Source organism: Xyrauchen texanus, chromosome 1 (genome assembly GCF_025860055.1).
Source record: "Xyrauchen texanus isolate HMW12.3.18 chromosome 1, RBS_HiC_50CHRs, whole genome shotgun sequence".
NCBI lineage: Eukaryota > Metazoa > Chordata > Actinopteri > Cypriniformes > Catostomidae > Xyrauchen > Xyrauchen texanus.
In genome coordinates this window covers 45,440,262-45,465,352 of record NC_068276.1, presented here as the reverse complement: position 1 = coordinate 45,465,352, position 25,091 = coordinate 45,440,262, and the positions used below count along the sequence as shown (strand labels likewise).

The 25,091-nt window shown below is 41.7% G+C and overlaps 1 protein-coding gene across 2 annotated transcripts in view; it reads right to left on the bottom strand.

The window, feature by feature from the left end:
* The window catches only part of LOC127659940 (aggrecan core protein-like), a 39,480-nt gene extending 14,714 nt beyond the window's left edge, over positions 1–24,766 (bottom strand). For both annotated transcript variants that reach the window (XM_052149983.1, XM_052150061.1), the window contains exons 1-11: positions 24,605–24,766; positions 4,326–4,411; positions 3,765–4,148; positions 3,497–3,671; positions 3,267–3,394; positions 2,891–3,184; positions 2,400–2,735; positions 1,733–1,907; positions 1,254–1,381; positions 673–966; positions 162–260 (exon numbers count right to left, since the gene is read on the bottom strand). In XM_052149983.1, coding sequence (XP_052005943.1) covers positions 162–260; positions 673–966; positions 1,254–1,381; positions 1,733–1,907; positions 2,400–2,735; positions 2,891–3,184; positions 3,267–3,394; positions 3,497–3,671; positions 3,765–4,148; positions 4,326–4,404 — 2,092 coding nt within the window. In that variant the 5' untranslated portion in view covers positions 4,405–4,411; positions 24,605–24,766. The remainder of the gene's footprint in view (positions 1–161; positions 261–672; positions 967–1,253; positions 1,382–1,732; positions 1,908–2,399; positions 2,736–2,890; positions 3,185–3,266; positions 3,395–3,496; positions 3,672–3,764; positions 4,149–4,325; positions 4,412–24,604) is intronic.
* Between the last annotated feature and the right edge of the window lie 325 nt (positions 24,767–25,091).

The following is a 25,091-nucleotide window of genomic DNA, read 5'->3' as shown; positions in this document are numbered from 1 at the left end:
GGAGTAAAACGTTTTTAATGGGGAGAAAATTACTGAGTGCAACTTTAACTTAATTTAGTAAATGCTGTAAAAAAGATTATTGTCCATTTTTAGTTCATGATAACTAGTGTATTAACGAAAAATGAGACATACTGTGTGAATCTTGAGATAAATTATATTACCAGGTCTGAGCAGACTAGGGAAGGTTGTGATGTTCACTATCTGTTCTTCTGTTACTGTTATGTTCGGTTCACTTTCATTCAGAGACATATCCAGATGCGCTATATAGATATAAAAATACTACATTTGTCATGAACACTTAGAACACATTATAATGTATGTTGTATTAAAAACTTTAACAAACCTAAAGGTTTTAGATCAACCAAAAATTTTAATCTTAATGCCACTCCAAACCTGTATGACTTATGTACGTTTTTCTCAGTCACATTCACATCTTTTTTTCCAATTCAATGAAAATGAATTGTTACGGAGGATAACAATCTGCCTAACTCCTTTTACGTTCCATGGAAGATAGAAAGTCATATGTGTTTGGAGCAACATGAGGGTGAGTAAATTGTGTCAGAATTGTCTTTTATTTTAGTGTGTTTTATAGTGTTTTACATTCAACTTTTAAAAAAAGCCACTGATTTGCAAGCTTTCTTGTCTGTATTTGACTACAGATGCAGTATTCACCCTTGAAGCAATAAGCATCCAATTTGGAGTGCAGGTCAGGAGAGCCCGTCTGGTTTGGGAACATGTAAACTGTGTGAACTCCAGCCTTCCCTCGACCACACTGCTGTCGGGGGTTATTGATGGAGTAACGTACACTGCGGTCAAGAAGCCAGCCAGCACGGCACTTATCAAAGCCCTGCTTCCAGGCTGCATACAGGTCTCCAGTGGAGGCCAGGGAGGCATTCTGGCCTTGGCAGTAATCCACTGCTTCATCGTAAGTGAATCCCTCGAATGAACTTGCATGGAAAACTTCCCCTAGAATAACCCAAAAGTGTGTGTTTTTTCTTAAAAAAAAACTCTCTTATGTTCAAGCAACACAGAATAATTATTTATCCCATGAGAGAATCCAACTGAAAGCAAAATGTTTGTTTAAGTAATTTTTACCTTTTTTCCACTCTAAATAGCTCTATATTTCAAGTCAAATTATACAGCCATTCTATAAATTTTTTTCTATTTTCTGTAAAGTTGCTTTGGGACACTATGTATTCTAAAAAGCATTATACAACTGAAACTGAATACATATTTAATGTAAAAGCTCTTACCCCTTAGTTTGTCTACATAGCAGTATACATCATATTGTTCATCGGCAGGACGCATTCCATAAGACCTCACACCAGGAACGTGCTCCAAATCACCAGAGCATTTCTCACGTGGAGACACAACGGGATACCTGCATAACCATTAACATTTATACTGTACATACTGTATGTGCATATTTGGTAAATGTTTTTATTCAAAGTGACTTACAGTGCATTCAAGGTATACATTGAATTAATTTGTGTGTTCCCTGGAAAAAAAACTCATGATCTTGGCACATTTTTTGCAAGATCACCACATAAGCATTATGCCGTTTAATAGAGATAATTCCACTAGAAACATCTATAATCAGCCCAGCAATAAATCATTTGATTTATAATAATTTTATTTGGAGTTAATAATAATAATAAACAAAAATAAAAATTTCAAAGAATATTGAACAGTTCAATATGATATGAGGCAACAACACTGCAATGAATCCTACCTGACTGTCTGATCTAAGAGCCAGCCAGCATCACACTGATGGTAACCTGCCTCATAGGCTGTCTGGAGCTGCTGAGGGCTGGCTATTACTGCACCGATGCTCTGGCATGCAAGCTGAGCATCCACAAAGTTAAAGGCATAGCGACTGGAGCTTGAACGGTAATGGAACACTACACCTGTGCACAGAATAAGAGACAGAACAGACTTATCCCACTTATCATGACCATCTATCACTGAGGGAAAAAAAAACTCATAGGTTAAAATTGAAACATTTAGAATGGAACTTTTTACCACATACCACTAGGTCAATTTCTTTATGAAAACACCTTAAATAAAACCCCAAAATAAAAATGTTGTCATATTTTACCCATGTTCTTCCAAACTCATATGACATTTGAGTCATCATTCACTCTCATTGTATGGACAAAAGATGGAATGAAAGAAAATGGTCACTGTGGTTAACATTCTGCCTAACATCTCCTTTTGAGCTCCACAGAAGGAAGATACTGTTTAAAAAAATATGAGTGCAAGAAAATTATGACAGAATTAGCATTTTTTGGTGAATATTCAAAATAATCTAGCACAAGGTTCTTGTCCTACAGCTCATGCATATTACAGAATACAATTTATAATATTACCAAATTTGATATACGCACATTAACACATACCTGCAGCAGACATGATAGCTTCAGTTCCATTCATACGGGAAATCTCTGACCCGTTCCTGTTAGTGACCACTTCCACAACGTCAGTGTTCACCTCAATGGAACTTGGAGGTAGCAAATGGGGCAGCTGGGTAACATTTAGCTCAGTGTATGACAAGTTAACACTTGTGGTCATTGAAGGCTTATGTGTTACAACTTTCCCCTGTAGTTCGCTCAAAGTGGTGGTGGGCCTTAAAAAGATCTGGGGGCTGTCTGTGAATGTGCCAATGCTCAGTACACCACCGCCTGCCTCTGTAGTCGTTTGCATGTCAAGCAAGCCTGAACCCTCCTCATCCTTTTCTGTATTAAAGAAAAAAAAATAAAATAGGACACTTGTAAATATACCATTCATAATCAAACAGCATTTTGATCATTAAATGTTCCATGAGCAATTGAAAAAAAAAAAAGAAATGATACACAACAAAACAAAAAGTGAAATCTACAGATTTGTTTACCAGAGTAGCAAAAAGCATTGTAGCGGGAGTCTGGGTGGGGGTAGCCGGTCTGATTGGGAAACAGATAGACAGTACGCACTCCCAGCAGCCCTCCTCCACACTGTGGTCGGGCAGTGTTGATGGGGTAGCGGACGCTCCTGTCTGCCAACCAGCCTGCGTTACAAACATCCATGCCACCCTTCCAGGCTACGTACAGCTGTCCTGTGGTAGCCAACTGGGCACCATACTTTATACATTCAGCTTCTGCCTCCTTAAAAGTGAATTTGATAGGGGACGTTTTATGTAATACTTTTCCTGTAAGACAAAATTGAATGTTTTTAAGCCAAAACACTGTAATGTGTTTTTCAAATGAGAAAATGAATAGTTTTCCACCTACCTTTCATTTTCTCAGCAAAGCAGTAGACATCATAAGTCTCATTCACATCTCTCACTCCATATGTCCTCACTCCTGGAAATTCATACTTGTTGCCATAGCAAGCCTCACGAGGATCATGAATAGGGTACCTTTGTTACACAAAGAATCAATTTCAATCACCATCCCCTTTTCCAACCAAAACAGTTGCGCACACCATATCAACTAAACATACCGCATAACTGCTTACTGACCTGACTGACTGATCTGCAAGCCATCCTGCATCACACTGGTGGTAGCCCTCATCAAAAGCTGCCTGGAGTTGATCTGGAGTGGCAATGACTGCACTGTTTTGAATACAGGCTGCCTTGGCCTTCTCAAAAGTGAGGGTGTATCGTGTGGTGATTGCACGATAGTGGAAAACAATACCTAAGAAAAATAAGTACTACGTCTTTTTGACATTTGTCATGAAGCAATATTGTGTGTGTATATATTTTTAAGAATCTTTGCAATAAAAGATACCTTGAACTTGAACATAAACCAAATCATGATTATTTTCTATCCCCTGCATGACCTCACAGCGGTACACTCCTGAGTCGTTGGAATGGAGCTCTGTGATCTTAATGGTGGCGTCTGTGGGTGTCAAGGGGTATCCCACCATGGAGACCCTGTCCAGATACCTTTTGTCCACGTTTACTATGCCTTCAGATGCCACTAAAATGTTTGTGGTCTTATCTTTGGTGACCAGACTCCACTTTATCCGGTGAGACAAAGGATCAATGTTGGTGGCACCGGGGTCATTGACAGTGTTGTCCTGGAAGTAACAGGGTAGAACTATTGTGTCACCCATGAGAGGCTCTAGAGATGCCTCAATGGGTATGCTGACACTCAGTGTGCTTTCAGGCTCTGTGATGATAAACACATTCATGAGAAATACAAGGACATGGACTACTATGAATAAAAAACCTATAACAAATCTTTGACAACATAAAAACAGACAAAAGATAAGTTAGACTGTGGTATCAATTTTAATGAATACGAATATACAAATGAATATGAATAATTTACTAAATGAATACACACCAGTGTAAAAGTATTCATCAAAAGACTCTGTGGCTGAGGAGATGCAGATACAAATAATCAGGAGAAGCAAGGACTGCATGGTTCACCTACAAGTTTAAGAGAAAGTTATCAGCGTTGTGTTTGCAAAAATATTCAGCAACAATTAATGCCTGACGTATGTACACCTTTTAAAAGATTATATTCGGGCAAGGGCCGGTACTAAAATGTGATCTTTGCAGGGGTATTTTGATCTTGATTTTGATCAATGAAGTGGTCTTCATTGGACTGAGAGTGGGGTGTTTCTGGAGAGGCGAAAGGAAAATATAGGTTTGGGTAATGCTGACAATGATATACTGTAACAAATGTGCAAATTGTGGATTTTCAAGCTTAAAACAAAGATTTGGTTTCCCCACAATACCACAGAAGCAGTATTTCATGCCAGAGCATGGTGGTTCTATCTATTCCAGCTCACCAAGCAGTTTGGGAATTAACTAGTCATTAATTGCCAATGTCTGCCATGCATGGATAAAGAAAAGACTACTATTTCAGCAGTTCACAGGGTTTTGGGGCAAAAAAGGACTCAAAAGGTTTGGCTCACTTGACAAACATACAATATTCATAAATCTTTGCCAGTGTTGGCCTGCTTTTAGGAGTACTGCTTTATTTATTAGTCTTTCTCTAGACTAGCGTATGCAACAGCTCTTCCTACAAATAGACTAATTTACACATACTACCAAATATCCACTTATTTTTATCTAGGGAAATTCACTATTTCTGTAAGTGCTTCTTACATGTCCAGTTTGCCCTCACCCACCTCTCTCCGAGTCCAGTTAAAATATTATAAAGAAACAACATAAAAATATCTTTGAGACAGTGTGACAAATGTGTATTCAGACTGTGAACTGTAAACAAGCCATTTTTACCATACAAGGCACTGAATTGCAGTATGAGGAATTATGTTGGAATTTATTAAGATATACATATAAAGATTTATATAAAGCAAAGGAAAATGATTAGGCTATTTGGAAAATAAGAGCAATGTTTTTGTTACTATGTAAAGTGTTCTGGATTTTGCTGAGAGAGTGGGCAAAGGAAAGAGTCAGATAAGTTGCCAAAGTTGGTTGGGAAAAAGCTGAATGGCTTACATGCTGGTCTTAATTTTTCCTTTTATGTCCTGTTTAAAGTGTTTCTCCCAGTTTAAAATAGCATAAACGGAAATCCTTCTAAAGGTTTACAAAGCATGGATACAGATACAGGTCTGTGTCATGGATTCAATTGATAACAGCTCCTAACGAAGATAAACATGAAAATGTGTATGTTTTAAAACCAAAAGTGTAGGTTAAAACTCTAGGCAGTCCCTGTAAGTGTACTGTAACTTGCAATAGAAGTACTTACTGATGCAGTTACAGTAACTCTCAGCATGATCTTCTCAGGCTGATCATTTGAAAAACAAGTTATAAATGGGCAACATGTGCCAACACGTGGATAACAATGGGTGAAAACCAAAAAAAATGCATTTCTGGGTATTGCAATCACCATGTCCATCGCATAATAATCCTAGTTTGTAAAGTAAATAAAATGCAAATTAACCCATTTGGAAAAATTCCAAAGAACTATCACAGTGACTATGTGCTTCATTGACAGCTCAGTGACCCTTCACTAAGCTCCACTTCCTTAACTACCGTTGCTTCCTCTGACAAGCTCTGCAGAACTACCCACAGAAATGAATGGGCAGCTAGCAGACTGTGAGGAGATATTTGCAGAACTTTAATTTGTTAGCTTTAATTTACTTTGGAGGAAATGTAGGTGTCCTTGCTGATGTTATACATGCTCATTTGGGAATGAGGAATGACACACTTTAATCCATAGCATTCTCTTCTCAATATTTATTTAATTTTTTTAAAAGAACAGAAAAACACTGCATGTATCCTCTATAGGAACCTCATGTCACTGTTACAAGTGACCCAGCAACAACATTTACATTTTTTTTTTTACATTTTGACAAATTCCTGCTTAAAACGAACACACTTCACTCCCATAGGCTCTCATTGTAAAAAGGCAAATGCTTCTCAGAGAAATAGCGGCAGGGCAACAGTTGATAAGACAGGATTGATCAGAAATGGTTTTAAGGCGAGGCTTAGTGAAGGATCAATTAATCTTACATACTACATGGTATGTGATGTGAAGTAGTGTATACACACAATACTGTGTGACTGACAGTAAAGACGACTAAGCGATTTGATTGACAGCATGCCTATGACTTTAACATAAAACAGAAAAAGTTTATGTTGCAAAATATGTTATTGGCTATAACACTCAAATGGGTATTTCTAGCCATTGCTCAGCAAAAAAACAACTATTAATCTGGAATGACATCATTAGAGAGATCAGGCAATTTAAACCAATCAGTTCCAAATGTAAAGTTTTCCTGTGGCAAAACTACAAGGTGTTATGTCACAGACCTCAGGCATTACTGAAATATCATATGTCATTTAGTAAACTATAATCAGCACCCCAAAATGTGGTTGCAGCATGTAGACGGCTTACATAACGATTCAATAATTTTCATCTACATACTAGCAATAATTAATGATTATCAAAGATAATGATCAATTATTAAAATCAATAGAACATTGATTAGAAACAATTTTAGCTTTTTAATCCTTTAAATCAACAATCACCAAAGATAACCATCAATTATCAAAATCAATAGAATATTAATAAGGATTAATTTCGCTGGGGCACCACCCTAGAATCAGGGACTAACAACCAGACAGTATAACAGTCTCAATATTAGTTTGTTCTCTTAGGAAAATCGATGTCCGGAGAACATCAAAAGGAAACAATGAAGGCTTGAATCCGAGCACTGACATCCCCTGCCAGTCTTTGACACAGGAGTATGTAAAACAAACCAAAACACTTCTCTTTGAAATATAACAAAGTTTATTGATACAGTAATATCAATTAATAATCAATACAATGCAGTCAATAAACTTCCGACTTACTACTACAAACTAAACAATGATGTGATTAGATATGATAACCAAAGTAAGCCTATAACACATGAGAGGAAGGTGTGTGTGTGTGTGTGTGTGTGTGTGTGAGAAAGGAGTGACATGCACAAAATGGTGGACGTGACTCTCGTGGAGTGTCCGAGCAAATGTGGACAGAGAGAATACGGTTAATGGCATCTGCCCGTTTACAACATGTCTCCACTTGTACGATAACTTGGGGACAAAGCTGAGCTTCATCACCAAGTTATCTACTAGCCAAATGTGTGTGCGAGTATGTTTGTGAGGGGTGGCGTGTGTGGTTAGTACGAGAGCGAGAGACAGAATATAGTGGCGGCACCTAAGCCTGTTTCACGATCATGGGAGAGAAAGCAGCTGTTAGTTTATCACTCAGAGAAGTGGCTCGTAAACCGTCCCAAGGTATTTTGGTTCTTTAATGGATAAACTAAGTGTGCCAGACTCATCCGCGATGGCAGAAACACACAACAGTCAAACGTGGTTGGATTACAACACAGCAAAATCTAATTCATGATAACAGTGCGTTCCGTTAATACCTTGAGTATTATTAACAGCAATGAGAGGACTCGGCAGTCCGTAAACTGTACAAGCAATAACCTTGATACACAATAATAACACACTATAATATTCTACCTCTGCCCAGACGTAAACCTCTTACTTGGATCGTGTGAGGACACAGGTAGAATGTGTGTTCATCTGTCGTTTGACTTCGACTCGGTTCCTCGAGGCTTGGGTGATTGATGGGAGGCTGTTTCTTCACTCTGTCGGTGGGCGGAATGGCTGCTGATTCTTGGTGGGCTGGCAGAGAAATCAGTGATGTCGACTTGCTTGAAGAGGAAAGAGAAATCTTCTTTCTTCACTTCTGCAGGCAAACAAATGAAGATGCAGATTGCTCGGCAGTCTCTATCGGATCCGTTAAAGTGTTCAGTGGAGATGGAGATTGTATGGCCAGAGTTTCAAGTCGTACGTTACTTCCTTGTGCAACGTGGATACACCTGCGAGCATCGTCTACGCACAGCACGCAAAGTCACTGGAAGCAATGCCCAGAAGGATCTCAGAGGTATTTCTACTCCTGATGGCATCATAGTTGAGGGGCGTTCTATCGTGCGCCTCATCCAATAGGAGTTGAGAGTTCGATCCTTTGGAATTTCACACATAGGTGTAAAGTGAGCAAGGCTTCATGGGATTTGTAGTCTGTTTTGAACTCCCTTTGTTTGATTTTGGTGCAGTTTTTATTAGTAAAATGTATGACTGTGTGTGTAAGCCTCGGTCAGGCTTTACGACTGTGTTAGGCCTTCCTTTGTCTTATATCTGAATACATGAGGCCCAACACAGTTGAAGTCAGAAATTTAAATACACCATAGCCAAATACATTTAAATTCTGTTTTTCACCATTCCTGACATTTAGTAGAAAACATTCCCTGATTTAGGTTAGTTAGGATCACTACATTATTTTAAGAATGTGAAATGTTGGGGGCCTGGGTAGCTCAGCGAGTACTGATGCTGACTACCACCCCTGGAGTTGCAAGTTCAAATCCAGGGTGTGCTGAGTGACTCTAGCCAGGTCTCCTAAGCAACTAAATTGGCCCAGTTGCTATGGAGGGTAGAGTCACATGGGGTAACATCCTTGTGGCCGCTATAATGTGTGGTTTTCGCTCTCTGTGGGGCATGCAGCGAGTTGTGCGTAATGCGCTCAACAACCCACATGATAAGAGGCACGGATTGACGCTCTGAGCAGAGGAATCTGAGATTTGTCCTCCGCCACCTGGATTGAGTCACTATGCCACCATGAGGACTTAGAGCGCATTGGGGATTGGGCATCCCAAATTGGGGAGAAAAGGGAAGTAAAAAAAAAATTAAGTAAAATGTCATAATAAATGTGGAAAGTATTATTTATTTCAGCTTTTATTTCTTTCATCACATTCCCAGTGGGTCAGAAGTTTACATACACTTTGTTAGTAATTGTAGCATTGCCATTAAATTGTTTAACTTGGGTCAAATGTTTTGGGTAGCCTTCCACAAGCTTCTCACAATAAGTTGTTGGAATTTTGGCCCATTCCTCCAGACAGAACTGGTGTAACCGAGTCAGGTTTGTAGGCCTCCTTGCTCGCACGTGCTTTTCAGTTCTGCCCAAAAATGTTATATCAGATTGAGGTTAGGGCTTTGTGATGGCCACTCCAATACCTTGACTTTGTTGCCCTTAAGCCATTTTGCCACAACGTTGGAGGTATGCTTTGGGTCATTGTCCATTTGGAAGACCCATTTGCGACCAAGCTTTAACTTCCTGGCTGATGTCTTGTGATTTTGCTTCAATATATCCAGATAATTTTCCTTCCTCATGATGCCATCATCCGTACTTCATGTATGGATGGTGTTCTTCAGCTTGCAAGCCTCACTCTTTTTCCTCCAAACATAACAATAGTCATTATGGCCAAACAGCTCAATTTTTGCTTCATTAGACCAGAGAACATTTCTTCAAAAATGAAGATCTTTGTCCCCTTGTGCACTTGCAATTTGTAGTCTGGGTTTTTTTTTTTTTGGCGGTTTTGGAGCAGTGACTTCTTCCTTGCTGAGCAGCCTTTTAGGTTATGTCGATATAGGACTTGTTTTCCTTTGCATATAGATACTTGTCTACCTGTTTCCTCTAGCTTCTTCACAAGGTCCTTTGCTGTTGTTCTGGGATTCATTTGCACTTTTTACACCAAACTACGTTCATCTCTAGGAGACAAAATGCATCTCAATTCTGAGTGGTATGATGACTACGTGGTCCCATGGGGTTTATACTTGCGTACTATTGTTTGTACATATGAACGTGGTATCTTCAGGCATTTGGAAATTGCTCCCAAGGATGAACCAGACCTGTGGAGGTCCACAATTGTTTTCTGAGGTCTTGGCTGATTTCTTCTGATTACCAGCAAAGAGGCATGGAGTTTGAAGGCAGGCCTTAAAATACATCCACAGGTACACCTCCAAATCAGTGCACCTCCTATAAGAAGCTAATTGGCTAATTGTCTAAAGGCTTGGCAATTTTCTGGAATTTTACAAGCTGCTTAAAGGCACAGTTACCTTCTGTCTCCAAACAATTGTTGGAAAAATTACTCATGTCATGCACAAAGTAGATGTCCTAAACAACTTGTCAAAACTATAGTTTTCTAATATTAAATCTGAGTAGTGGTTAAAAAATTTGTTTTAATGACTTCAACCTAAATGTATGTAAACTTCTTACTTCAACTGTATATGCTTCTCTCAGTGAAACAAAAAAATTGTTTATTTGCATGCTTACAATTTTCAGAAATGTATGTAATTTGAGAGTGTGTCAAATAATTAGGGGAAAGAGCATTGTTGAAAACATACGGTTAGTACTAACAGCACTAGTTTCGGCACTCAGAAACAAGCTTGAACCATGCCGTCATTAGTATTCATAGTTCCTTTGTGCCTATTGTAACATGTACATTTAAAAAGAAATTTAAGCAACACTGGACTTTACAGCCATGATAGAACTTGTATGATGAAAAAGTAAAAGTATTTTAAGCATTTCTTCATGACCTTATGTCACCATTACACAACAGCCAGTCATATAGTACCTGACACGGCTAACGAGAGCATTTAGAAAAAAGCATATTAGGCAGCATAAAAGCAATCAGCATGACTCCAGTCGATCAATTAATGTCTTCTTAACCGAATCGATACAAGGGATGGTCATTCATCATAAAAAATTAATAATTGAATATTCTATTTTTTAAATGAAGGTAATTAATTAGAAAGACATTGCAAAATGATTTTTTTAGTCATAAAGGTTGTCACCATTTAAAAAATACAAGCTTCTAATTATTTCCAAAAAAATCTTATATTATGTCCTGTTTTTCTTTTCTTTTTTTTTTACATTTAAACAAGCAATCCATGAAAACAAAAAAGTATAGAATGAAATCATCTAAGCTCACGCAAAGTGAAGAAAAAGCAATCACTAATAAAGTAGACTGACGTTATTAACATACAAGTCAAATATAAACACTCACATTTAATAGTTATGTTTATATTGTCTCTTATGTTGTGTTTTTGTTGAGAAAAACAAGAATACCCACATGCTCAGTAACTGTAGGCCTACTCATTTATACAAACAGCAAATTAAGGGACAAAAACAAATTATTCAAGATTCTAAAATATGTAATAGCATCATTCAAATAGAATGTAATGGGGTGAATTAAGTGTAGCATGAATAAAAAATTTAAAGCTGTGAATGAGTTATTCACTAGGAACTGTAAAATTTTTATTACATTGAATTTAGGACTGTCAATCGATTAAAAAATGTAACTGAATTAATTACATGGTGTCCCGATTAATTAATCGCATATACAAATATTTGGTGAGAAAGCCCCTCATATAACAATAATTCAATATATAATGATGAAAAAATTAGACATAGTTATCTTTAAATATTTAACAATTATATATATAATAGTTAAATATTTATATATGTATATATACATATACAAAAAGTGGCTGTATTGTTTACTACCATATTATTTATCATAAGTCAATCATTGTTATTCAGTTCACAGCAATCCATTTCATAAGTGAATTTTTCAATCAGTTGGAGATTTATTATGAGGGCTTGTTTAAGGACCGTCAATTTACATCTGCGTCAGACATACTTGTGTAGCGTCTCTGGTGCGTCACATCATAAACATAACATTTTTAGGTCACCGTGTCAAGTTAAATATAGTTTAATACTCAATATTTAAACACATCTTGAGATCATTTAGATCGGATTTGCGCTCCATTAAGTGTTTTGAATGCAAAATGTAACGCATGTCTGTGTTGTTGCTGCTGAAGGTTGTTTTCTTCACTGTATAAACTGCGTGTTTTCATACAGCTGAAGTTTCACTTACTGCCCTCTGGAGTAAACAGGTGGTACTACAAGCTTGCATTTCTCAGGAATCTTCCTTATATGGGGGCATTGCGAATAATTGCATTAATTTTTTTATTTAATTTTTTTATCATTAAATCGACAGCCCTAATTGAATTCTAACATTTTCTTCTAACTCATATAATCCAGTGTTGTTACTGCACCAGCAATGCATTCACGAACACCTACAATAAATCTTACATGGCTTGGAATATTATTATTTTTTTATAGTTTGATGTAATTTTTTATGAATTGTTTTACATTTTCAAATCTACTTTCTTGTCATGTGTCCTGATGATGTCACACCCCTTGTTATATACACTCACCCAAAGGATTATTAGGAACACCTGTTCAATTTATGCAATTATCTAATCAACCAATCACATGGCAGTTGCTTCAATGCATTTAGGGGTGTGGTCCTGGTCAAGACAATCTCCTGAACTCCAAACTGAATGTCAGAATGGGAAAGAAAGGTGATTTAAGCAATTTTGAGCCTGGCATGGTTGTTGGTGCCAGACGGGCCGGTCTGAGTATTTCACAATCTGCTCAGTTACTGGGATTTTCACGCACAACCATTTCTAGGGTTTACAAAGAATGGTGTGAAAAGGAAAAACATCCAGTATGCGGCAGTCCTGTGGGCTGAAAATGCCTTGTTGATGCTAGAGGTCAGAGGAGAATGGGCCGACTGATTCAAGCTGATAGAAGAGCAACTTTGCCTGAAATAACCACTCGTTACAACCGAGGTATGCAGCAAAGCATTTGTGAAGCCACAACACGCACAACCTTGAGGCGGATGGGCTACAACAGCAGAAGACCCCACCGGGTACCACTCATTTCCACTACAAATAGGAAAAAGAGGCTACAATTTGCAAGAGCTCACCAAAATTTTGCCTGGTCTGATGAGTCTCGATTTCTGTTGAGACATTCATTTGTCGTAAACAGACGCCAAATGAATTTGGCGTAAACAGAATGAGAACATGGATCCATCATGCCTTGTTACCACTGTGCAGGCTGGTGGTGGTGGTGTAATGGTGTGGGGGATGTTTTCTTGGCACACTTTAGGCCCCTTAGTGCCAATTGGGCATCGTTTAAATGCCACGGCCTACCTGAGCATTGTTTCTGACCATGTCCATCCCTTTATGGCCACCATGTACCCGTCCTCTGATGGCTACTTCCAGCAGGATAATGCACCATGTCACAAAGCTCGAATCATTTCAAATTGGTTTCTTGAACATGACAATGAGTTCACTGTACTAAAATGGCCCCCACAGTCACCAGATCTCAACCCAATAGAGCATCATTGGGATGTGGTGGAACGGGAGCTTCGTGCCCTGGATGTGCATCCCACAAATCTCCATCAACTGCAAGATGCTATCCTATCAATATGGGCCAACATTTCTAAAGAATGCTTTCAGCACCTTGTTGAATCAATGCCACGTAGAATTAAGGCAGTTCTGAAGGCGAAAGGGGGTCAAACACAGTATTAGTATGGTGTTCCTAATAATCCTTTAGGTGAGTGTATTTACAAACACCTGACACACATCGTATATTACTAGGATTTTGAAAATGTGATTTTGTCTATTTTTTATGAATTTTTTACATTTTCAAATCTATATAACTTCCTGGTCATGTGACCTGATTATGTCACACCACCTGTTATATATTTACAAACACCTGTCTTGTGAACAGCACTCTAGCCTTTAGGATGGTGTTCATAACCGATCAAGCTAATCCTGGCACATTTGGCGGGCTCCGTTCAGGTTCCAGAGCTCTGGCTGGGGAGGTCAGATCATGTCCTATGCTTGAGAAAGGAGATCCCTCCTCAGCAGTATTTCCCAAGGGGGGCCAACCAGTAGCTTCACCATCTCTGTAAACCATGACTGATTGAGCCATTTTGGTCCAACCAGTAGAACCGCTTACCTGTCCTCTCAAATTTAGCAAATGACAGAATGGAGGTACCGAAGGAAATGCATGCTTGCGTTTCACGGGCCATTTGTGAGCCATGGCATCCACCCCTGGTGAGTCTTGGGACATGAAGTACCAGAGGGGACAGTGGGTTGTCTCTGTGGAGGAAAACAGGTCCACTTCTGCTTTGCCGAATATGTACCAATTCCTCAGAACTGTCTGAGAATGAAGCCTCCATTACCCGGACATAGCTCCCTGGCAGCACATCAGATCCACACCGCAGTTCAGGCGGCCTGGAACATTTGCAGAACATAAGGAGATAGCGCTTGCTCCAAAGGAGGAGGTACCATGTCAGGCTCAACATTGGCAGCGATCAGATTTTGCCCTGGCAATTTTGTCCAATTGAACAACATGAAAGAAGCAGTCCCTCCGACCTGAGCGCATGCAGAGTAGGGCTTTCGCCATATATTTCTGAGCTCTGCGTGGACCTCCAGGAAGAATGGCGCTACTCTTTGGGACACAGTCTTTTGAAGGTGTATTTATCCAGATGAGATCTTTCCGGCTTGACTGAAAGGGATCATTGTAGTTCAGTTCAGTATTAGTGGCGGGTGTATGTTCTTCACCCTCACTGGAGGGAGGGCAGGCCTGACCACTTGCCATAGATGCTGCGATGGACATGGCATTCATCAGATCCGCCAAATTTAATGAGACCATGCGCTCCACGGAAGGCCGGAGATCTTCATGTGTGTGCTGCAGGGGGGAGGATGCTGCATCAGGAGACAGAGGGGTGATTAAAGAGAGGAGCATCCTGAGACTCATGCCCTTACAGTGAGGGCAGTCTGTCTCCATGAGAGCCATTTCAGCGTTGGTTCGGCCAAGGCAGCTGTTGCATATCTCATGCCCGTCTGATGGTGGGATGTGTCTCACATTGAAAACAACTGACAAAGACGTGCTACACACTAGCAACTCTTTTAGATATACAAATGTATATATACTGTGCACAATATATCATAGCAATAATAAAGGATACAAATGTCTCTGCTGGAACACTGCAGGGGAGCAGGTCAGTCATCTCACTGCAGGCGCTGTGCTGTCAAGGCGATGAGTCAGCTTGCTTGCCTCTGAGGGCGAAGAACCCATACACAGGTGGAGTGTTTCTCGATGGTGAAGCAGAGATGAGAGGGCTTGTCAAGATAATGAACTTGCTGTCTTGAAGTAGAAGAATTCTGAGGAAATGGTGGTTTCGGACCTGCTTATATAGGCCAACTGCACGCCTAAAGGGGTGGGGCTCAAACACCATTGCCAATTTTAGATTTGGTGTTATTGTACAAAGGGCTTCAGTTAGGACATTGAGAAAGGAATTTCCCATAGCGTCAGCGACGCAATGTTGAGAGACCATAGACGAAAGGGAACAATTGATTCTCATGTGAATGAGACCATTTTAAATGTAGAGAAACTTGTTTTCATTGGGTTTTCAATTAATAACAAACAACATTTTGATCAGTTACTCACTCAAGTGTTTATGCTGTATGTATTATATGGCTTTAGTGACTTATAAGGACAACTGAGTTATTCTGCAAAACATCTGCTTGGATAATCAGCTAAATATCTCGCATGCATGTAATTTTCCACAAACAAAGCGGTGTAAGATATGTAGCAGATGTGTATATATACATTGCAGGTGATGTGAGAGCTTTAGGTAAAAAATACATAATGTTAAATAGATTTATTTCATTAAAGCATTCAGTTTATATTAAATAGTTAAAACAGCAATATAAATCATAAGAAAATTACAAATGATCTAAATGTAACTTCATTTGTTTAACAACATAAAAATTATACATATAAAAAGAACCACTTTTTAATGTAGTCATGGAATAATGTATCTCTGTTCAAAAACCCTTGTTGGGATCGCTGTTGAGCGTTTTTCACTTTTGATGATTAAAACAATTACATTTACCGAATAACATTATAATTACTTACTATGTACTTACAGTATTATCTGGCACAGCATAAACCGCCACTTTTTCGCGATTACATACCAATTAATGTTAAAGGAAGGATCGACTGTAGCCAACGAATATCCAATATAAAAACAACTTTACCGCAGTCATGTAGGCTACGTTGTTTACAGAAGCGTCGCGGGGATTACGTTGCTACGGGGGATGCTGCTTTCTGAAGAGCTGAACATATACGGGAGTAAAGTGTACACCGCTTATACAGTAGGCTACATTTAAACAGGAGCCCAGCTTTATCACTGTAAACCACATTATCGCAATAGCCCGCTTTTTGGTGTCCATCTAAACGCACTGACAGAACGGTTTGTACATCAAATGTGATCAACTTGACTCCAGACTAAACAGCGCCACCCAGTGCATTCTGTTATAACTGCCAGTTTGTGTGTTCAGGATTTAAAATACATCTCACTGTAGCATATGTATGGCCAACAAAGCGAAACGACTCGGTTACTAACGTAACCTCGGTTCCCTGAGAGGAGGGAACGAGTATTGCGTAAGTAGCTTACGCTATGGGAATACCATGCAAAACGCCGTGCGTGCTGACTTCGCTCTATAAAGCCAGAGGCAGATGCCTGAGCCTTAAAGCAAAGTGATTATTCCACGAGCCGGCCAACGGCGAGCTACATAATGGGATAGTATAGAGCGCCTTCCAAGGTGGTCCATGGTGGGGTGCTCATAGTACAAACACAAGCACATATCTTATGTACTGAGTTTTTTATGTACTGAGATGCATAAAAAATCCTTTAAGTCAGTCAGAGACGGACCTATAAGGGAGGAGATAATGCTCAGCATATACATACTCCAGTCCATTCTATAGTCAGGCTGATAGAATGTTGGAATGCAATGAGGGGACCTGTAGGTTATAAAACCTGATAAATGTCGAAGGTGAGCCCCAGCCTGCCACCGCACAAATATCTTCAATGGGTATCCCACTCGACCAAGCCCACAAGGAGGCCATGCTCCTCGTAGAGTGAGCTCTGATGCCTAAGGGGCATTGAAGGCCCTTGGCTTCATAAGCCAGCGCTATAGCATCCACTATCCAGCGCGACATTCTTTGCTTTGAAACTGCGAGACCTTTAGTGCGGCCGCCAAAGCATACGAATAATTGTTTCGTCTGTCTGAACAGGGCAGAACGTTCCAAATATACTCTGAGCGCCCTGACCAGGCAGAGTAAATTAGCGTCGCTTTCGTCTGCTGGGGACGATAGCGCTGCCAGAGATATCACCTGTACTCTGAAGGGTGTGGAGAGCACTTTAGGAATATACCCGTGCTTTGGCCTAAGGACAACTCTGCAGTCGTTAGGTCCAAATTCCAGGCAAGCAGCGTTGATGACAGCGCGTGCAGGTCGCCCACTCTCTTGACTGAGGCGAGGCCAGCAAGAGCGCAGTTTTGAGCGAGAGCTGTTTAAGGTGCACGGTTCGGAGAGGTTCGAACGGGCACTCTTGAGTCGCCCAGGACCGTGGCCAGGTCCCAGATCGGCACCGAGGGGGCGAGGAGGGTTCATCCTCCTAGCCTCTTAGGAAACGAATGATTAGGTCGTTTTTCCCTAATGAACGCCCTTTATCAGGATTGTGTGACGCCGCTATGGCAGCCACATAGACTTTGAGCGTGGAGGGTGTGCGGCCCGCCTCCAGCAGCTCTTGCAAAAAAAAAGCGAGTACACTTGGTATCTCGCGACGATTTGGGGTTCAAGCTCTTGGTATCACACCAGTCACTGAACACTTTCCACTTTTGGGCATATAAGCGCTCAGAGGGCGCCACGCCTCAGTGATGGTTCTCAAAACTCCACTGGGGAGGTTCTCGGAACCCGTTGAGGGGCCATGCATGGAGGGCCCACAGATCGGGCGGGGATGAAGAATCATCCCGTTGGCCTGCCTGAGGAGGTCTAGCCTCAACGGAATTGGCCATGGGGCAGATTGCATCATCTGCATCAGTTCTGGAAACCACGCCTGGTTTTTCCAGAGTGGGGCTACCAGGAGCACTGCACATTTCACTTCCCTGATCCGACTGATGACCTGAGGTAGCATCGCGATCGGGGAAAAACATACAAGGGGCGGCTCGGCCAGACTTGGGCGAAGCGTCCGTGCTCTTTGAGAAGAAAAGGGGCAGTGCGCATTTTCCCTGGAGGCTAAGAGGTCGACCTCTGCCTCGCCAAAGGTTTGCCATAACCACTGAACCGGTCAGGGGTGGGGAGACCATTCTCCTGGGAGAACCTTGTCTCTGGACAGCATGTCCGCTCCCTGGTTCAGGGCACCTGGCACATGCGCTGCTCTCAGCGAGCGCAGGTGGTGCTGTGACCATAAGATGAGCTCCCTGGCCATAGAGTGCAGGAGCTCGACCTGAGTCCACCCTGGCGATTTATATACTGAAACTACCGTCATGTTGTCCGTTCGGACCAGGACGTGTTCGTTTTTCAGGTACGGAAGCAGGGCTCTGAGAGCCAAGGCGACCACTTTCATTTCCAGACAGTTTATATGTAGGCGCTTTTCCGGGTTTGACCAAAAGCCGGAGACAGGCCTGCCCTCATAAAGGGCCCCCCCATCCTATTTTGGAGGCATCTGTCGTGATAATTTTTCTCCGCGTATTCACGCCCAGACTCACGCCGGTTTGATACCAGTTGACGGCTTTCCAGGGCGTCAGGGCTTTTATACAGCCGTGATTCGCTCTGATCAAAAAGTGGCCCGAGCCAGCGCTGGAGAGGACGCATGTGCAACAATCCTAGCTGGAGTACAGCTGATGCCGAGGCCATGAGACCGAGCATTCTTTGAAATCGTTTGACGGGCGCGCCCGTTCTGAATGATGTTGCAAGGCGTCGAATAGAGAGCGCGCGCTCTGATGAGAGGCGCGCTGTCATCTGCACTGAGTCTAGCACTATTCCCAGAAAAGAGATATTCTGGCTGGGGGATAGCACGCTCTTTGCAAAATTGATTCTCAGACCCAGGCATTCTAGATGGCTGATAATCCAAGATCTGTGCGTCGTTAACTGACCCTCTGACTGTGCTATGATTAGCCAATCGTCAAGGTAATTCAATATTCGCACTCCCCGCTGTCTCAGGGGGAAAAGTGCCGCGTCCATACATTTCGTGAATGTACGGGGGGCCAATGATAGGCCGAATGGTAGTACTGTGTACTGGCACGACTGTCCCTCAAAAGTGAATCTCAGAAAACGCCTGTGATGAGGCGCTATCGGAATGTGAAAGCGTCTTTCAAATCCACTGATAGAAACCAATCCCCGGGGCGAACTTGCGCGAGGATATGTTTGGATGTTAACATTCTGAACGAGCGAATCATTAAAGCTTTGTTCAGATGTCTGAGATCTAGGATGGGGCAGAGGCCACCGTCCTTTTCGGACGAGAAAATAGCGGCTGTAAAAACCCGCCTAGCTCATAGAGGGAGGAACAGTTTCTATAGCCCTTCTCTATCAGTTTGAGCACCTCGGTGCGTAGAACATGTGACACATCTTTCCTCACTATCGTCTCGACCACCGCTGAAAAGCGGGGTGGTCTGCGAGCGAATTGAAGTGAGTAACTGTGTTTTATTATGTTCAAAACCCATTTCGGCATGTCGGGATTTTTTCCCAGGCTTTTGCTCGCACAGATATGGGCTGAATGCTGGCTGGGGGCGTGTCGCAGTGACGTATGGGCCCCACCGGCAAATTGCCTTGTGCTAACACTGAGTTTACAGCTCTCAGAGGCGCAGGTGCGCGCTGAGCAGCCGTGTTGAGTGCCGAGTGCAGGGGTGCGTGTGAGAGTACAGGCACGCGCGCTATCTCCGAAATGCTTGCGGCATGAGACAGAGAACTGTTTGAAACTGTATGGGCAGCGCAAGCGGAAGACTTTATGAAAGTGGCACGTGTGCCTACTACAGTATATGCACCCCCACCCATAAGCGCTGTGCTAACACTGAGCTTACAGCTCTCAGAGGCGCGGGCGCGCGCTGAGCAGCTGTGTTGAGTGCCGAGTGCAGGGGTGCGTGTGAAATCACAGGCACGCGCGCTATCTCCGTAATGCTTGCAGCATGAGCTGGAGAAATGTTTGAAAACTATATAGACAGTGTTTACGGATGGGGGTGCATACATTGTAATAGGCACGCCGCCACTTTCATAAAGCTTCCCGCTCTTAGCGGGAGTTTCTTGGCTCATGGCGTCGCATCTGTGATGCTCGTGGCATGAGCTAGAGAACTGTCTGGAACTGTATGGGCAGTGCTTATGGGTGGGGGTGCATATACTGTAGTAGGCACGCGCCACTTTCATAAAGCCTCCGGCCATGGGCGGGTTTTTGGCCATGCATACAGTGTTTGTGTGTAGGGGTGCATGCATCACAGCAGGCATGCTCGCTACCTTTCTAGTATTTCCGCTTTTACTGGGGAAGTGTGTATAACTGTGGGAACAGTGCTTGTGTGTAGTGGTGCATACATGACAATAGGCACACGATCTACATTTATGGGGCGTCCAGCTCGAGCTGGGGAAGTATTTGGCACTGTTTGGACAGTATTGATATGTGGGAATGCGCACTTTAGTGTGGACACGTGACCCCTTAGTGACACAGGCAGAAAATGTGATTTCTGTGTGTTGCCGTTAAAACGGCGTTTGATTGCAGGTGAGCGAGTTCTGTGACTGGCCCATTGACTGCTGTACAGACATTTCCAGCCGCCTGTAAGGGGACCGGGTAATGTTTTACACGTTTTGGAGACGGGAGGCGCCGCCCTGGCTCGCTGCTGCTGCTAAGGCGGTCTCTGGCGGCTCTGTGACGAGCTGGAGCGCTTGGGCAGGAAGTGACGCATAGCCTGCGAATCCTTCCGAGCTTCAGTGAAGCGTTCAGTGAACTCTCTTACCGTTTCAGACAGGATGTGGACGATCTCTGAGTCCATGCTGGTGCCCGTGCTCGTGTCCGCTAATGTCGACGGCACGGGGTCGAAGGCCGAGCCCGGCCAGTCGTCGGATGCAGCGTCAATTGGAAAGGCTGTCATCCTTTTCACCGTCGTCCCCTGACGCGCCGAACGAGACGAGACCCACCGCTCTGTTGGAGGGGTGCTGGTCTGCCTGCGTTGAAATGGACTGGCGGCAGGGAGTTCTCGGGTAGTGGTGAAGCACGCGGGGACCTCCGTGAGCGGCGCTTTTTCTTGCGCGGCTCGAACAGAGGGAACAGCAGCACGGTGGTAGCAGGCTCGTTCGCGGCGAAGGCGGCAAAGCGAGCGCGCAGCTCGGTGAGGCCCAGGGAGTCACATTCGGGGATTCCGCCTCAAGTGAGAGCAGCTTCTGCGTGGTCAGGTCCCAGGCAGCGAGTGCAAATGATGTGACGATCCCCGTCAGGAAGAGGGCCTCTGCACGAGGCGCAGGCTGAAGGCATTTGCAACAACGCCTTGAAAAATTACTCTTTTACTCAATCAAAAAGCGTCGCAGAGGCGAGCGCTTGCAGTAAAAGGATATAGCGATGCGCGCCGGATGGCGTAGCAGAAGGCTTCGAAGGCGGCTGAAGGCGCCGGCGTCCTCTTAGCGGTCCTGCTGTAGGCTTTTCGACGGCGGGCGAAAGACTCCAACAATCCGGAGGATCCAGCGAAGAGAAGGTCTTTGCTGAAGGAGATTAAATCTAAAGAACTCTCATGACGGGCGCCTAATATATAGCCCTAAGCCATGCCCATCTTGGCGGGCTCTGAGCGCTGAGGCTGAGCACGCACCCATTGGTCGCGCGTTCAGAGTCGCCCCGTCATTGGTTCGAGCAAGTTGCTGCAGCACAGCCAATGACCGAGCTGCCTCGCTCATTGCTGTCTGCTGTGCAGCTGCAATGCGTTTTACATAAAGACTTCAATATTTCTCGAGAAACGGAGTTTTCCCATAGCGTAAGCTACTTACGCAATAGGAGAGACCTCTCGATAGGGAACTTACTTACTGCAGAGTCGATGCACCACGTTACGGTCGCGTGATGTAATCGCAATAGCGCCTTCATGCGAGAAGTCAGAAGTGCGCACATATTCTCACAACAAAGGAAGGAATGTGGCCAGAATTATGTCATTTCAAACAGCAATGCAGCGCTGGCAGGAAGCAACGATTTAAAGTTAAAAAAAGTTTTATTTATTCATTTGTTTCTTACACAAACCTATCGATTTGCTTCAGAAGACATTAATTGATCAGCTGAATTCGTTTGGATTACTTTTAAGCTGCCTAAATATGCCTTTTGGACCGTCAAACAGCCAGCAGCCCCATGGCACCCATTTACTTGCGTTGTATGGACAAACAGAGCTGAAATGCGCTTATAAAATTCTTCATTTCAGTTCTGCTGAAGAAAGAAAGTCATACACATCTGGGATGGTAAGTAAATCATGAGAGAATGTTTGGGTAAACTAACCCTTTAAGTGGGCATCCTCATTTAGGCAATAGCCAGAAGGTCTTCAGTGTGGCACAAGAAGATATACTGGCTTGTTATCTGAGTAATTAGAAGACCAGTACTACTGGACATGGGTTAGTCTGGACTGGACTAGCCAAGTATGCCAAAGTAGAACTTGCTGGAAATTATTAAATTTAGGTAAGAATGGTTGTGTATATGAAAATCAGCATCATAATACAGGAAATGTTAAAGTCCACTTCGTGTTCTTCTGTTTGTTTCTACAGGCTATTGAAATCATAATATTGTGTATTAGTATATAAAAAAATCTATATATAATGTATGAGCAATAATATAACTAGTGTTATAACTGACTCCACTGGGTTGAACTAGAACAGTACATGAATGTTCGAGGTTCAGTACAAGTTAAGTTCAATTGAAAGCATTTGTAACATGATGTTGATTACCACAAAAAACATTTACAGGGTTGGGAGTAACAGAATACATGTAATGGGATTACATATTTAAAATACAAAGTATAAGTAACTGTATTCCACTAAATAATTGGTAATTATAATACAGTTACATTCAAAAAGTATTTTGATAACTGATGAGATTACTTCACATTTTATTTTCATTTGTTTCATTTAATATTTAGTCCTTTCAGATGAAAAACATTTATTCATATAAATGATGCGATCCAAAGTGCATTTGAACAGTGGTGAAACACTTTCTTATGATGATACATTAATACGAGCAGACAGATAAGTTTGAAGTAAGTTTGGAGAAGAAGAAATAGAAATAAAAGTTGTGTAAATTGTCAGCTTTATGCTAAGCTAAAATGCTATTTCGAGTCTATTTACATGCACATGTTACGATCATATTTTTGTATCAAGAAAATTCACGTTGGATCATACTTTCTTTTTTTCTAGTAAGACCTTTGATATTAGGGCAACAATTATATTCTTGATGATCATTTTTGTATTGTTTTCCTGTAAAAATATCTAAAAATCCTTAAAACAAGATCAATTTGATTAATCTTGTTTTAGAAACAATAATGCTTAATATATTTAGGTTTTTCAGATAATGTATTTTTAACATGTGTATTTTGTCTTACTGTACTGGCAGAGTTTTTTTTGTCAAAACAAGTGAAAAAAACCTACCAGTGCTGAAAAAGTAATCCAAAGTAATCTAAGGGAATATGTTACAAATTACATTTCACAGCGTGTATTCTGTAATCTGTAGTGGAATTCATTTCAGAAGTATTTAACCCTGCCATCCCTGCTGATTTATTTAAAAAAATCAAAAAGCATAACTGACAGTTTCATTAATGCACTTACTATGGAATTGAATGGAGCCAGTCCTTAAATGTTGAAATACACACTGTGTATAGACTGGCCCCATTCACACAACCCCATTGTGGTTATCAGCATAATGCCAATATTACTGTCGACTGATTTTGGAAACCTGAACAGTCCTTTATTGAAGTCTGCTATAAAATAACAGATCTTCCATTGGCTGACGTTTGCATGTTGTAACTTTGTGTTAAAATGTGAGAGTTTAAACCAAAACAAAAATTCCAGAGATCAACAAAATTTGTAAAACAATCAATCATAGTCTTCTTACTTAAGTCAATTCAGAATGTAATTCAGTGGTGAAATAATTAATAATATCTAATAGTACTTCCATTTTTAGAGCTCATAGATTCCTCAAGTGAGAGACAACCCTTCCTGAAATGTGCTAGTACAAAAGTTCATTGATATGATGCTGTTACAATCATGATGAGCCTTGCTGGTAAATAATATGTGATAAGTGCCTATTCAGATTTATGCATCTGAATTAGAATCAGTAAAAAATATAAATTTGATCCTAATGATAACATTTGTCCAATTAACCTATTATACATTTGAGGATGTTGCAGTGAAAATGACTGATGGTTAAATTACTGTATTTTGCAATAGTACATGTCCTTAATCTGCAGTGCATTGTGCTAGCCATAAAATCAAGCTTGATCATTTGGGTACACATATGAGCCGAAGATGGTGCGCGGGGATGTCAAGTTGGGACAGCTATAGCATTCAGACTCGAATTGTACAGCCAAGCGCAAAGAAAAGTACATTACCTGTTTGATGGAGAGATCATCGGAAGCACACCTGAAACGCTCGTAGTCCTTCTTGATTGCAAGACAATTGCGTTTTGCTCCTCTCACTTTTTTCAGTCCCAACCCAAATGTACCTGCGCCGTCAAGTTCACCGGTGCTTCTCGCTGCAGAATGGAGAGCAGAAAGGAGTCCTTCTGAGAGGGGAAACACGTTTAACTGTACTTGAGCTGGAAGGGGGGCTAGGGGAAGAGAGGTGGAGAAACGGCTCACCTAAAATTTCCACGTATGATGTAATTTGGCTATACACAGAGTCTCCAAAACGTTTGTGGCTACACGCCAATGACGATCATAATGTCAACAGTCCACTTAATTATTGGATTCGAACCGTGACGCCTTTTTCTCCAGTATAAAGTTGTTTAGCCTAATGTTTACATTAGAATAATTTGACGCTATAGTAGGCGAATCTTACTTCCAATAAGGTATGCCAAAAAAGTAAACGTAGGCCAAC